Raw genomic sequence first — 14,034 nt, forward strand, 5'->3', positions numbered from 1 at the left:
CACGTGTTCATTTTAAAGAGAACTATAAAACATTATTAAATGAAACATCCCAAGTAGGTCTGTAAAAAATAAATATTATCTACCTTTTATTAGAGGCAGTGGTGGTCATGGGTGTGACTCCTTGAGGTTCCAACACCACACATGCGAGAACATTATAATTATCTGTAGAGAAATCCTCACCCCTACCACATGCAGCACGTATCTGTGATCTGACGCCAAAAGACTGTTCATGGTCCCAAGGTTCAACAAAGTATCCGGCCGCTCCTCCTCTTACCGTGCACCCCACAACTGGAACAATCTACCGGAGACCCTCACTTCTGCCACCAGTCTAAGTTCTTTCAAAACCTAGGGCCGTTCTATACAGCATGCGGCCATGCGTGCCTATGCGAACGCGCGTGCACGTGCCGCATGCTTTTTGTATGTATACTATAGAAGCTGTGAAGGTACAGTGTTTGTGTGCGTGTGTAATTTATTAAAAAAAACACATTGATAAAAATAAAATATTTATTAAATTTGTGTAGACACACAGCGCCAGTAGTGGCGCGAAAAGATGAATTTCCCCGTCTTCGCCACTGTCTGTCGGCTCCCCTCTCCCTGGCGTGCGCCATTAAAGAAAGGCTGACTAACGTCAGCCAACTAAAATTCCGCGCGCGCACAGCGTAGCGCGCACCCGGCACTATATAAACAGCCCTAAAGCGGTCTCATTTTAATCTGGTCTGTAACTGTTAGGCTGCGTCCATGGTATGGAAAACCGCATGGACGCGTCCGCACGCTGAGCGATCAGACTGCCTAAAGGCAGTGATCGCGTCTATACCTCGTGCGGGCACAAGCGGGAGGGGCGCACGTTGAACAAGAAATCAGTTAAAACTGATTTCTTGGTGCGACAGGCTGGTCACGTGAGCGGTTCGCCCAATGAGGGCGAACCAGCTCCGTGATGTCATTGGCACGCCCCTAGACACACCCACAGATGGCGCGCGCACCATAGCCAGGGAAAGCACCCGCTTTCCCTCAGCCTCCGCGCGCCTCCACATGGGCGAAGTGTCTATGGACGCAGCCTAACATACGCCTATAATATATATTATTTATAACTGTGTATAGCCAGGACTGGTTCTGGCTACCAGTCTGCCCTCACTCGCAGTAATTCCTGGTAAGAGCAGGCCTGCCAGTACTTATGGCGTTTTCCCCACTCCCTGCAGTGCTCTTGAGTGACAGGGGAGGAGGTGGAACCAGGCCTGGGTTGCCCAATCATGGGTCAGACCTGGTGCCTTCCTCCTGGCTGTACTTAAGTGGGTTGCCACCCAAATTGGAGTTAGTGTCTCTCCCCACTTGAGGCAGGTCACACAACAGGTTGCCTGAACATTGGGCCTTCCCTGTTCCTCTTCCCCTCGGTGGAGAGTGAGCGAGTGTGTACCTTTCCCCTGCCTCTGCTAGAGGGGTAGGGCAGAGCTAGGACTGCTGCGGGGGCCCTTGACCTGTAGTACAGGTCCAGGGACCATCCTACAGATGGATATCCGAGCCAGAGACTGCATTGGGCAGAAGTCTCCCGTGACCGAGGGCTGACAGAATAAACCGTTCCTGTTTCATATACCTCCTGCCTGGTGTGTGATCTTACTGAGGAAAGAGAGGGATTATTTCTATCATAGGAGATCACCTCCATACATCTGGAGTCTGCGGCAGATGGAGGCGCTGTACCACTAGATATCTATGTCGGGTATGTACCCCAGAAACCTGTCCTGTGTCCCCACAAACAATCAGCGGATGACTTACACCTCCTGCTTACCAACAGGTAGCACGCACCACACACGCAGTAATGGACGAATCACCCATCGGGTGGGGGAAACACCGTTACATGTGCATGCAATGTCTTGTATATAAATGTAAAAGCCTCTCTGATATTGGGTTTATACAGCCAACCTTTTGGGGCTCTCAATATAATGTGAGCTTTTCCTTTCATCCTATAGAGCTTTGTGTCAGTGGAAGATGATTAACTTGATAAAATGATTAATCCTGTTCACATAATGTAACTATGTATTTGTAACCATGTATTATTTGTCTTCATAACTCCGTGTCCAGGAAATACTTGAAAAAGATTGAGAGTTACCAAAGTATTACTTTCTGGTAAAACATTTTATAAATAAATAGCCTTTTACAGACATTTTGTTGAGGAGTGGGGGAGGTTATCTATCTGATTATGAACAAGATAAATGAATAAAGAGAACGTTTTCAACAAGCAGATCTTGCTATGGGCCAAAATCAGGTGATTTGTTCCATCTGAAATGGAAACAATAAATTCCCCAGCATGCGTTCCAGGTCCTTAACAGTTTCCCCTGAAAACGTTTCACTGTTTAGCATTGTTCGGCAAAAAGCATAACAGGGAGCCCACAGGAAACGCTGCTATCTGCCTGGCACAGTACCACAGCCACAGGATGTGCACGTGGTTAGCTTGTGAAGAGAAACGTCCGCGAGTGTTCCTGGAAGCATGTACTGGACAGGCAGTGCACAACCACTCGGATTTCTTTTCTACATTTGAGCACTTGCAGCATGTGATAATATGCATCCATTTGTAGTACTAAAAAGATTACAAACATTGGGAGGAGTTATAGGTTCCATTTTTATTCCTTTAACAAGAGGTTAAATCACCATATTTCCAAAAATTAGACTGAGCTGTTGGGATCAGGGATATGCGTAATCAACTGTAACTAGATTTTAAAATATATATTTGTTATAAAGAGTAAACTATTAGTATTTTTAAGTCACTTTTTTTTTTTTTAACATGTTGGAAAAAGTTTTCCTTTGTTTTCAGTTACAACATGGACTATGTTACTAAACGTATCCCTGCCATTATTACATAGCAGTTCTATATGGGAAAACACATCCATGGTGAGCGCATGCGCGTGGCGTCACACGTGCCGGTAGCTGGAGAGATTTGTGGCCATGGGGTAGACGCGATGGGGAGGTGTGGCCGTGACGTCACGGAGCTGGCTTGCACTCATTGGGCGAACCGCTCACGGTGACCCGGCCGTCAGAAACAAATGTATTTGTCTTCTGGTAAATCGCGCGAGCTCTATGGCCTGCCTCAGAGGCACAGCATTTTGGTGGCACTCACCAAGGATGCGGCCGTACTTGTATGCACACTATTGCATGCAGTGCTAGTACCACACAAACAAACGAACTGAAGGCAGAAATCTTAGTGGTGTTGGTTTTATCAGTTATCTGAAAGATAGAACGCCTACTGAAGCCATTTTTGTTGTACATAGCACACTGGTACAGTATACCTTTTATGAGGTAAAGGAAGCTAAAAAATCAACAGTCTGATGAGATGTTATTTCTCAAGGAATCAGTCCTAGAGAACAAGTTACGCTGACAAAGATATTCCTATTTCAAAGGCTTCATATAGGACAGTGATTATCTTTTGGCCAGAAGCAATGAGAAATTGTGTTTATATCCAAATCGTAAGTGTGACTTCGCTTAAGTTTCAAAATGTAGATGAAATGATCAGTAAAGCATTAGTGCCGACATGGATGGCATATTCTGCTATTTAGAGATATGCATTAAAACAGACCTCATTTATAGTCTGTGTAGAATTGAACATTTTACTTTTACAAGTACACACATTCTGATATGTGATCAATATAGCATATTCAAATGTTCTCTAATATGGTTACATGAGGAAAACACCAAGGCTTATAGTGGCCGATACCCCAAATAAAGTTCAGAATCACAGGTAAACATATCTAATTTAAAAGGATACATGCAAAACATTTTTCTGTCCCTCCTTGGAAACCCTGCATGCCACCATATCGAGCAGGCGTGAGCAACTCCAGTCCTTAAGAGCCACCAACAGGTCAGGTTTTCAGGACACCCCTGCTTCAGCACAGGTGGCTCAGTCTTCTACTGACCCATTGATTGAGCCACTTATGCTGAAGCAGGGATATCCTGAAAACCTGACCTGTTGGTGGCCCTTGAGAACTGAAGTTGCCCACCCCTGGTATAGAGCAATTCTCAGTATAATTGGATTTGTTTCACTGAAACCCCTCCCACCACCCCAGAAAATATCGAAGCCCTAATATTTCTAGCTGCTAATCTGCACTCAACAGGCTCTAATCCATTGCAATCAATAGACAAGTGCCCAGATAAAGGACAATCACATCAATCACTGTTTTGTTTGTAGTATGCAGACTACCCAAGGGATGGTTAGCAACTGTACACTGGCTTTCCCTCCCTGAAGTCATGTATACAACCACATGCCACATGTTTAACTTCACTCCGCTGGTTGTGCTGGGTATTTCATTATTTTTATAGTGCTTAGAGAAGCAGGCCATTTTTACAGGGCTTCCTTTTCCTGGGCAGAGAGAGAGAGATAGATAGATAGAGAGATGGGGAAAATTAAAGTGCTGACCATCTGTTTTTGTTGCTGTACAGAAGTGCAATAAAAAGGGAAGTGATAACATTGTGAGGGGAAGTTAGGAGAGGAATACTTTACAAATGTTTATAAGAGAGAGTTAATGCCACTTCAGAGCAACTAGAAACATTCAGTTCTCCTTATTGGGGAGATATTTAAAAAATAAAAAAAACTCTGCCTGGCTCCTAAGTGATAGATATTTTTTTGGGAACGAGACTTCCATTGTAACCCTTCTTTTATTTATTTCTAAAATGTTTTACCAGAGAGTTCTCTCGTTTTCAAATATGTCCTTTCAGTTGTTAAGGCTGCGCTTATAGTGCCCGCGACAGAGCAACGAAACGACGGAGCGTCTGATAATTTGAAAGCCGGGGCTATTTGATTTTTTAGAGACAGTCGCCACATGTGACTCTCTAAACCAGAGACTGCAGCCCGCCCCTTTTCGTGACATCGCTGGCGACAGTCACTTCAAATCAAATTACAACTTTCACTGGTGGCGACGTCATCGGTCACGTCGCCAGCACTATACGCGCGGCCTAACTCTCAAATTTACGAATCCGTCTGAAATGTGGGATTTCCGGTCGGATTGGCAAGGTGAATTTTTGTGGAAAGTTTGAGCATAAAATTGGTTGTATCCATTTGATACAATTTTAAAACATGTCCATCGCTAGATCTTGTAATAGCGCATACACAGAGCCGAACAAGGTAAGGATCACAAGAACAACAGCTCCAGGAAAAAAGGTAAGGTGCTCACCAGCAAAAAAAGGGGTAAAAAATCATCTTTATTAGACTACATAAAAAACAAAGAAACAAACAGTGCTAGCTATTCTCCCACGCCCACTATGGCGCTTTCTCAAGGAGTTGTGCAGATCTCCTTGAGAAAGCGCCACAGTGGGCGTGAAATGCGTGGGAGAGTAGCTAGCACTGTTTGTTTCTTTGTTTTTTTATGTAGTCTAATAAAGTTGATTTTTACCCCTTTTTTGCTGGAGCTGTTCATTTGATCCTTACCTTGTTCTGCTGCTGTCTGAGAGGATCTGCTACACCACTGGAGGCCAAACGGGAGACGCTTCTGGCAGCGTCAGGGAAGCAGCTGGAAGGAGGGGGATCAAGACGGTGTCTTATCGTGAGTAGGAGCTACTCCCCACCGGGCTTAGCCGGGGTTATGGGGACTCAGTGATTTTATATCACACCATTCTGTCCCTGTTATTTTCCCCTCTTGTTACCCCCAGTTATCCTCATACGGTTACTGCTTAACCCTTTATTCCCCATTGTCCGGTGTTAGCTCCTTTTATCACATCACATATTATGCTTTAATAGTATTATTTGCTAAACCACCCGGAGCTTTTACACGGTTTCTGTTGTACACACACACACACACACACACACACACACACACACACACACACACACACACACACACACACACACACACACACACACACACACACACACACACACACACACACACACACACGTTCTTTACGAGGTCTCAATCAACAACTTCATAGTGAAATATATGAAAGAATCCTTGTGATAAATTGCTATATAATGGTCCATAGGATAAAACCACAGAAATTCAATTGAAAAAAAAAAAAAAAAAACCTTCATTAAAGTGAAGTTAAGGTTTGTAAGCAAACCCTTTATATAAAAAAAAAGTCTGGAAACGTCAAAGTTAAGGTGACACACAACATTAACTCTCTCCCTTCACTGATGGTGTCACACATGACGTCACTGATGATCACATCAGTGATTGTGGGGTGGATAAAGGGTATTATGGAATTGGTGACGTGGACATCAAGTCAAGATGTATGTAGCACATTAAAAACTACTACTACAGCACCGTGGACAATTTCCACTCTGACCAGCACTGAAAACTTAATTCCTCCAATGCCATCATCACAACCAAGCATGGAAGAGCAGTGTGTGTGTGTGTGTGTGTGTGTGTGTGTTGAGAAGCCTGATACTTGTGGGATGCATAGGGTGCGTAGAAAAAGGGATCAGAGTGGATGGATACTTGTGGGTGAAGGGATAAAGAGTCCACAGAAACCTGATACTTGGAGGCAAGGAGAACAAAGGGATCACAGAAGCTTGATGCATCTGCAGTGGAGTCTGATGTAAGAAAGAGCAAGAGATTGGACAAGCCTCATGCGTCTGGTTGGTGGATGGTGAAAGGTACCTGAGAAACCTAATGCTTGTGGGGTGAGAGGAGAGAGGGATCAGAGAAGCCATATGCTTGTGGGGGCGAGAGGGAGAAAGGAATTTCTAGAGGTCCGATGTTTCTTGGTAACGGGAGGAAACAGGGACCAAAGAAGTGCAATGCTTGGGGAAGTGGGGAAGAAGGGTCCAGAAAAGCCTGATGTTTGAAGAATGGACTGGAGGAGAAATGGACCGGAGAAGCCTGGTTCTTTGGGGCTACATTCCACATTCTCTGATGTGATGGGATCATGTCAAGTGTGATGTCATGTATGATGACATCAAAGCATTGGGGTTAGAGTTAAGGTGTGTCACATTAACTTCGACATTTACAGATTTTTGAATGGTTTGCTTACAAACCTTAACTACACCAACACATTCCCCTCCCCCAATTTAAATAAATATAAATACTTAGTCAGAATTTTAAGGAGCGAGAGTTTTGTTGAGCGACTGGCGTGTGGCTCTGTGCCAGACACTGCCACACACATTCCTGCCCCGTTCCACTATCTGAAATCAAAACTTAGAGCAGAGAAGGGCAGTCACCCAGCCCCTTCCCGCTTTCCTTGTGACCGGGAAGAGCGTGCTCTTCGGTCTCACTACCAAAGCTGTATAGAGTTCTGACTGACTGGTCAGCACTGTGCCGTCACACATTCTAAGCGCCCTGGATTTTCCCCATCTCTTATCTAATAAAACAAGACAAATAAAGTTGTCTTTTTTATTTGTATTCCTCAGATCTACATGAGCCCTATTTCTTTGCTGTGCCCGTTTGGCAGCAAACAGGGTAATGTTCCAATCCCATATAGGTTTAGCGCCGTGGCATAGCTCAAGATTGGTAGTTTGTCAATACTGTATTTATACCCCTCAGATTATGGGGTCTGTACTGTGGATTATGGTTGACCATGGGCAGGAAGCCTAAAACGTTCCTCACTATCAATATTGTTCGCTCAGTTTTTTGCTGCCCGGTGGGGGGCGCACACGTTTTTCTTCACAGTTTTATTTATTTTTCCATTTTTTTTGTCTAGTTTTTCCCTTTTCGGTTTTAACTTTTCCACGTGTGATACTTTTGTGAGTTAGTCATATATGGTGTTCAAGGATTCTCAATACTTTTTTTTTTTGTTGGTATTTGAATAAAAAACTGTGAATTTTTAACTTTACTTATCAGAGTGTATTGGGAATTTCTATTATTTTTATTGCACTATGGGCCTAGATGCACTAAGCTCCTTTAAGCTACTCAACACCAAGTTAAGCATAACATTGTATCCTCAAAAGGACTAACACAATGGAAAGTCACGCTTTCTCCGGTAACGAGCAGAGCGTTAACTATAACGCACATTAGGGATAAGATCATACACAAGGTTAATGCAGGGACTTAATGTTACGTTAGTTAGGCCAGAACGTAAACTTGGTGTTACTCCCACCCAGAGCCTGGAATAAGGCTTTTGTGGTTTCTGGATGGCTGTAACAGCACTTTAGGCACGGCAAAAAGGCAAAAAATGGCGGTGCACTGCGAGAATTTTTTAAAAAGGGCTGGACGCAAAACAAATTAAAATCTGCACTAAGCAAACATGTACAAAGTAAAAAAAGTCCACAGATGCGTTTCGCGCCTGTTCCGGCACTTTATCAAAAAGTAACTCTTTGGTAAAGCACCAGAACAGCCAGGAGACACGTCACCCACAATGCACCGCCATGTTTTCCTTCTTTTTGCTATGTGCTCATCTATTTGGCAGGAGCACGCCTATGAGGAAGAAACCATCAGGGACTTTGGTACCACATTTACTTCTCCTCTTGCATAAATTGAGCCAGTGTGGTTTTGGATCCGGGTTGACCGATTTCTAGGTCGAGCTCAGTTGTTGCGGAGGACATGCCAGGTGTGTGGTCTCCATGTCCCTTCCTTCACCCCCTATCGCCACATGTATAGAGGCTCTGTTTGATCCTTACCTACCAACTAAGATGGTTCCTGATTCAAATCAAGACTTATTAACAGTCCCTACAAACAATCATTTACCTCTGAAGGCTTTTTGATGCACCAAGTCTAGGAACCGTTCTTACAAGATTCCCGTTTAGACATGGTTTAAATAACATAGCGTTATTTCCTGGTGTTAATGCCCTCCTCTCTCCACACAAGCCTTATTTCAGAGTCTGGATAGAAGTAACACCAAGACCAGCATAGCATGATATCGCTACAATAATGTGATGTTAACCCTAGTCTAACAAGATGTAGTACGGACATTGTTATGCATAACAATAATTAGTGCATATAATGCATTTAATTAACTTTGCGCTTAACTTTAATTTACCACACAAACTCAGGGAACACAGCGTCTCTTCCTATTTTAGGTAATGTCACATTATGTTCCCTTATTTAATGGAGCTTAGTGCATTTAGACCTGGTTTCAAAGTGCAGTCTCTTGTAGGACAGATGACTAATACAAACTAATTGCAGCAACATGTTTGGAAATATTGGAAATTATCACTTGAGTGGTTTTAGTGTAGTTTGGTCTCAAGTAGAACTTCACCTTGAAAATAGGTCACAATGCATTTCGAGGGCCCAAAATCTACTCTGTCGCTTTTCCTCCTTTGCTTATTTAGCAAATCGCCTATACAAACAGGTAACAGTTATAGCAATGATGCTGGAATACAGGCATGATTGTGACGCAGAAAGGAAATCCACACAGAGGCAGCACATTAAATATAAGCACTTTGTTTTAAGTGCAGTGACTGCATTGTACACCTAAGACAAGAAGTATGTATCATTCTATTTATATAGTGCAGGCAGTGTGCGCAGCGCTTCACATCATTATAATACAGGAAAAATAAAGTACCAACAATGGGGAAAAGAGCAGCAAATGACAACATAAGGCCTGGGACATGGTGCAGGGAGCGGCGCTGGGCAGCGCTGACGCTCATGCTCTCCTGCTCAAGCAGGAGATTTTTCTTGTCCCTGCATGAGCGTCAGCGAGCGCGCTTGTGTGCCGGGTGGGAGGCAGGCCTGGTGGCGGGGCTAGCGCGCCACGTCACGGCGCCGATGTCACGGACTGCCATTGGCTTCTGGCAGTCACGTGACCGGCCCTGCGCGACAAAATTTAAACTTGCCTGTCTCCTGCATTTCCACACGTCTCCCGCAAGCGCCGTCTAAAGCCACGCCGATAGGGATAATGTTTCCCCTCAGCGCGCCTCAGCACGGTCTTTTTGACCATGTCCGTGGCCTAAGGAAGAACCTAGTTCAAAGTGATCACAATATAGTATTTAGTATATTGGTTTATGACTAGTTAAAAAAAAACAACTAATCTGTATAGAATAAGGGTTTAGTGTTGTGTAATATGCAATTATAGTTTAGGAACCATTGAAACAGTCATAGCTTATATATGCATAAAATGTAGCAGGAAGATGAAACCTACATTAGCGATTATGTAGGTCATAGTTGTGATGAGTACTACAGGAGTACAGGCAGCAGGGTTATGTATCAAATTGTTGCAAAACAGGTAGACTAGAAAACTGAACTGTGCCTTTTCAGTCTGAGGCACTGAACATGGGTTCAGTACTGTATGTTATACATCTGCGAGACACCATTCAATCCTGTATGTGAAAGGAAAACATATGATCCTTTTAAAATATTACATGGCCCAATTATTCTGCAGCACATGTTCAGTGGGGTAAGGAGACTATCCTATTTTATTAAACAAAAAAATGTTTGTTTTTTTAAGCAATAGTTCTTCTGAGTGGAAATCTGCAGCCAGACTATCAACAATAAGGGATTGCGGCTTTCATACAAATGTTGCACACTTCCAATCAGCAACAAATACAACATGAGATCAGGTGCCTATGGGTAAGAGGTGACCACTATCCCACACAGAAAACAATTAAGTGGTTAGTGTTTAGAACAACGGCAAGTGAAAAAGAGGTAAAAGTATACATCTAAAATAACACATTTCCACCTCTCAGCTGTGACAACAGTAAATATTGGAGCAGGAGCAACCTTGTGATTGGCCACTTAAGTGGGAGATCATCTTCCAGAACAGTGTTGAAGAACCTACAGGCACCAAAGAGTGAAATGATCTTATTAGGGCCACAAACACTGTCTCTGTAGACAAAACACTTATAGTGCTGATAAATGAGGGGTTAGTTATTTAAAACGGGTACATATTTACCTAATGGCTACACTAGTCGCCCATCTCTAAAGGAACCAAATAATTGGTTTGTAATCGTGCATTTAAGGCCAATACACAAGGGCAGACCAATATACAGAGCAGCTAGTTCAACAGCAACGCTTGGAGTAGAGGAATCTGTGCATTGTTCATGATTGGGGTGGAATTTCCATTACAATATAAATAGATAAATTGAAAAGAAGCTGCAGACACAGGAATGATAGAAAAAACAGGACAAAGGGTTAAGAGTTAAATCAGGGGGTGGGGGGGGGGGGGTGAAGCATGTATATAAACCAGAATGGAGAGAAACATGGGATCAGAGTAATGGGCTTTGAATGAGGCATACAACCATGAAAATAAAAAAAACAGAGGTAATCCCGGAAAAGGAAAATTAATGCAGGAGCATAAAAATAAAAACAAAGGAGGTAGAGAAAGAATTCACACACAACACCCCCCCCCCCCCCTGAGAACTGCAGTAACATGGGAAGGAAGAGACAGCAGGAGGATTTCACATGGGCACAGTGCATGGCACAATGTGATAGAGGGAACCCAGGGAGATAGACTACGGAACAGGAAGTGATAGGATAAAAATGGGGGTTCTCCTGTATGATAAGCTGAGGAATCCCCTAAAAAGATATAGGACACACTGTTCTCTTGTCTAACATACTGCAGTCATACACAGACTGATGCATACATCCGCTGATAACCTATAGGACATGCAGACTCGCACTGTCCCTCTGACACACAAGCCTTGCTCCAGGACACCATTGCTCTGTGATAATACACTATCACTAATCACACCAAGCATTGTATAATACCCAGCTGCTGCATGCACACCTGCAAGACACACGGTGTGTACACGAGACACCCCCGGGAAGCAGGTCACTTACCCACCAATGGTACATTAACCCTATACTGCCCCTATGCACGATCACTGCGGGGGCTCATAGCCACTTACACTGTAAATGAATAAGTGCGATGGGAAACTAGGGTGGTTAACCCCGCCAGGGGGGCTTGCAAAGCGTTACAAGACCCCCTCCCCCGACATCAAAGGCGCTTTAAAGGACCACTTCACACCTTCCACCTACCACACAGAGCCATACGCGCCGGATCCCACCGGGGTGAGCCGCTGGTACCGCTCCGGGACCTCCCACACCGTCTTGTTGAGCTCTTGCCGGTAGAAACCGCCCCGGCCGCTCATCTTGTACAATCTGCAAACAGCAGGAGGGCAAGGGAAGAGAAGGGAGGAGGGAGGAGAGGGAGGGATCAAGGGAGGGAAGGAGAGGCGAGAGGGAGGAGGGAGAGGAGGGGTCAGAAGGAGAGGGAGGAGTCAGGAGGAGAGGGAGGGTCAGAAGGAGTGAGGGGGAGAGAGAGGGAGGGGTCAGAAGGAGAGAGGGGGAGAGAGAGGGAGGGGTCAGAAAGAGAGAGGGGGAGAGAGAGGGAGGGGTCAGAAAGAGAGAGGGGGAGAGAGAGAGAGGGGTCAGAAGGAGAGAGAGGGAGAGTCAGGAGGAGAGAATGGGGGGAGGGAGGGGTCAGGAGGGGAGAGGGGGAGAGGGGGGGGGAATAAATGGGGGAGGGGGGGGAATAAATGGGGGAGGGGGGGAATAAATGGGGGAGGGGGGGGAATAAATGGGGGAGGGGGGGAATAAATGGGGGAGGGGGGGAAATAAATGGGGGGGGAGTAAATGGGGGAGGGGAGGGGGGAAATAAATGGGGGAGGGGGGGGGAATAAATGGGGGGAAATAAATGGGGGAGGGGGGGGGAATAAATGGGGGGGAGGCGGAAATAAATGTGGGGGGAGGAGGGGGGGAATAAATGGGGGAAGAGGGGGAATAAATGGGGGGGGACGGGGGGAAATAAATGGGGGGGGACGGGGGAAATAAATGGGGTGGGAGGGGGGGGAATAAATGGGGGTGGAGGGGGGGGAATAAATGGGGGAAGGGGGAATAAATGGGGAGGGGGGAAATAAATGGGGGAGGGGGGAAATAAATGGGGGGGGGAAATAAATGGGGCAGGAAATTAATGGGGGGGAGGGGGGAAATAAATGGGGGGGAGGGGGGAATAAATGGGGTGGGAGGGGGGGGGAATAAATGGGGTGGGAGGGGGGGGAAATAAATGGGGTGGGAGGGGGGGGAAATAAATGGGGTGGGAGGGGGGGGAAATAAATGGGGTGGGAGGGGGGGGAAATAAATGGGGTGGGATGGGGAATAAATGGGGTGGGAGGGGGGGGGAATAAATGGGGTGGGAGGGGGGGGGGAATAAATGGGGTGGGAGGGGGGGGGAAATAAATGGGGGGAGGAGGGGGAAATAAATGGGGGGGGGAGGGGGGAAATAAATGGGGGGGAGGGGTGGAAATAAATGGGGGGGGGAATAAATGGGGGGGAGGGGGGGAGGGGGGGGAAATAAATGGGGGGGAGGGGGGGAATAAATGGGGGGGAGGGGGGGAATAAATGGGGGAGGGGGGAATAAATGGAGGAGGGGGGGAATAAATGGAGGAGGGGGGAAATAAATGGGGGAGGGGGGGAAAATAAATGGGGGAGGGGGGGAAATAAAGGGGGGAGGGGAGGGGGAATAAATGGGGGGAGGGGGGGAAATAAATGGGAGGGAGGGGGGAAATAAATGGGAGGGAGGGGGGAAATAAATGGGAGGGAGGGGGGGAAATAAATGGGGGGGAGGGGTGGGGAAATAAATGGGGGGGAGGGGGGGAAATAAATGGGGGGGGGAATAAATGGGGGGAGGGGGGGAAATAAATGGGGGGGGAAATAAATGGGGGGGGGGGAATAAATGGGGGGGAGGGGAGGGGAAATAAATGGGGGGGGAGGAGGGGGGGAATAAATGGGGGGGAGGGGGTGGGAAATAAATGGGGGGAGCGGGGGGAATAAAGGGGGTAGGGGGGGAAATAAATGGGGGGGAGGGGGGAAATAATGGGGGAGGGGGGAATAAATGGGGGAGGGGGGAAATAAATGGGAGAGGGGGGGGAAATAAATGGGGGAGTAAATGGGGGAGGGGGGAAATAAATGGGGGAGGGGGGAATAAATGGGGGAGGAGGGGAATAAATGGGGGAGGGGGAATAAATGGGGGAGGGGGGAATAAATGGGAGAGGGGGGAATAAATGGGGGAGGGGGGAAATAAATGGGGGGAATAAATGGGGGAGGGGGGGAATAAATGGGGGAGGGGGGAATAATGGGAGAGGGGGGAATAAATGGGAGAGGGGGGAATAAATGGGGGAGGGGGTGAATAAATGGGGGAGGGGGGGAATAAATGGGGGGGGGGAATAAATGGGGGGAGGGGGGGAAA

General features: G+C 46.2%; 1 protein-coding gene across 3 annotated transcripts in view; it reads right to left on the minus strand.

The window, feature by feature from the left end:
- The window catches only part of MAPK11 (mitogen-activated protein kinase 11), a 52,176-nt gene extending 40,220 nt beyond the window's left edge, over positions 1–11,956 (minus strand). Inside the window, exons 1-2 of one of the 3 annotated variants that reach the window (XM_075599860.1) lie at positions 11,826–11,956; positions 9,991–10,168 (exon numbers count right to left, since the gene is read on the minus strand). Coding sequence is in view for 1 of the 3 variants with exons in the window: in XM_075599859.1 (XP_075455974.1) it covers positions 11,826–11,938 (113 nt within the window). In the remaining 2 variants the exon portion in view is untranslated. Of the gene's footprint in view, positions 1–9,990; positions 10,169–11,814 lie in introns of all 3 variants that reach the window. The other 2 variants (XM_075599859.1, XM_075599862.1) reach the window with 2 other exon arrangements.
- Between the last annotated feature and the right edge of the window lie 2,078 nt (positions 11,957–14,034).

Source organism: Ascaphus truei, chromosome 5 (genome assembly GCF_040206685.1).
Source record: "Ascaphus truei isolate aAscTru1 chromosome 5, aAscTru1.hap1, whole genome shotgun sequence".
Lineage (NCBI taxonomy): Eukaryota > Metazoa > Chordata > Amphibia > Anura > Ascaphidae > Ascaphus > Ascaphus truei.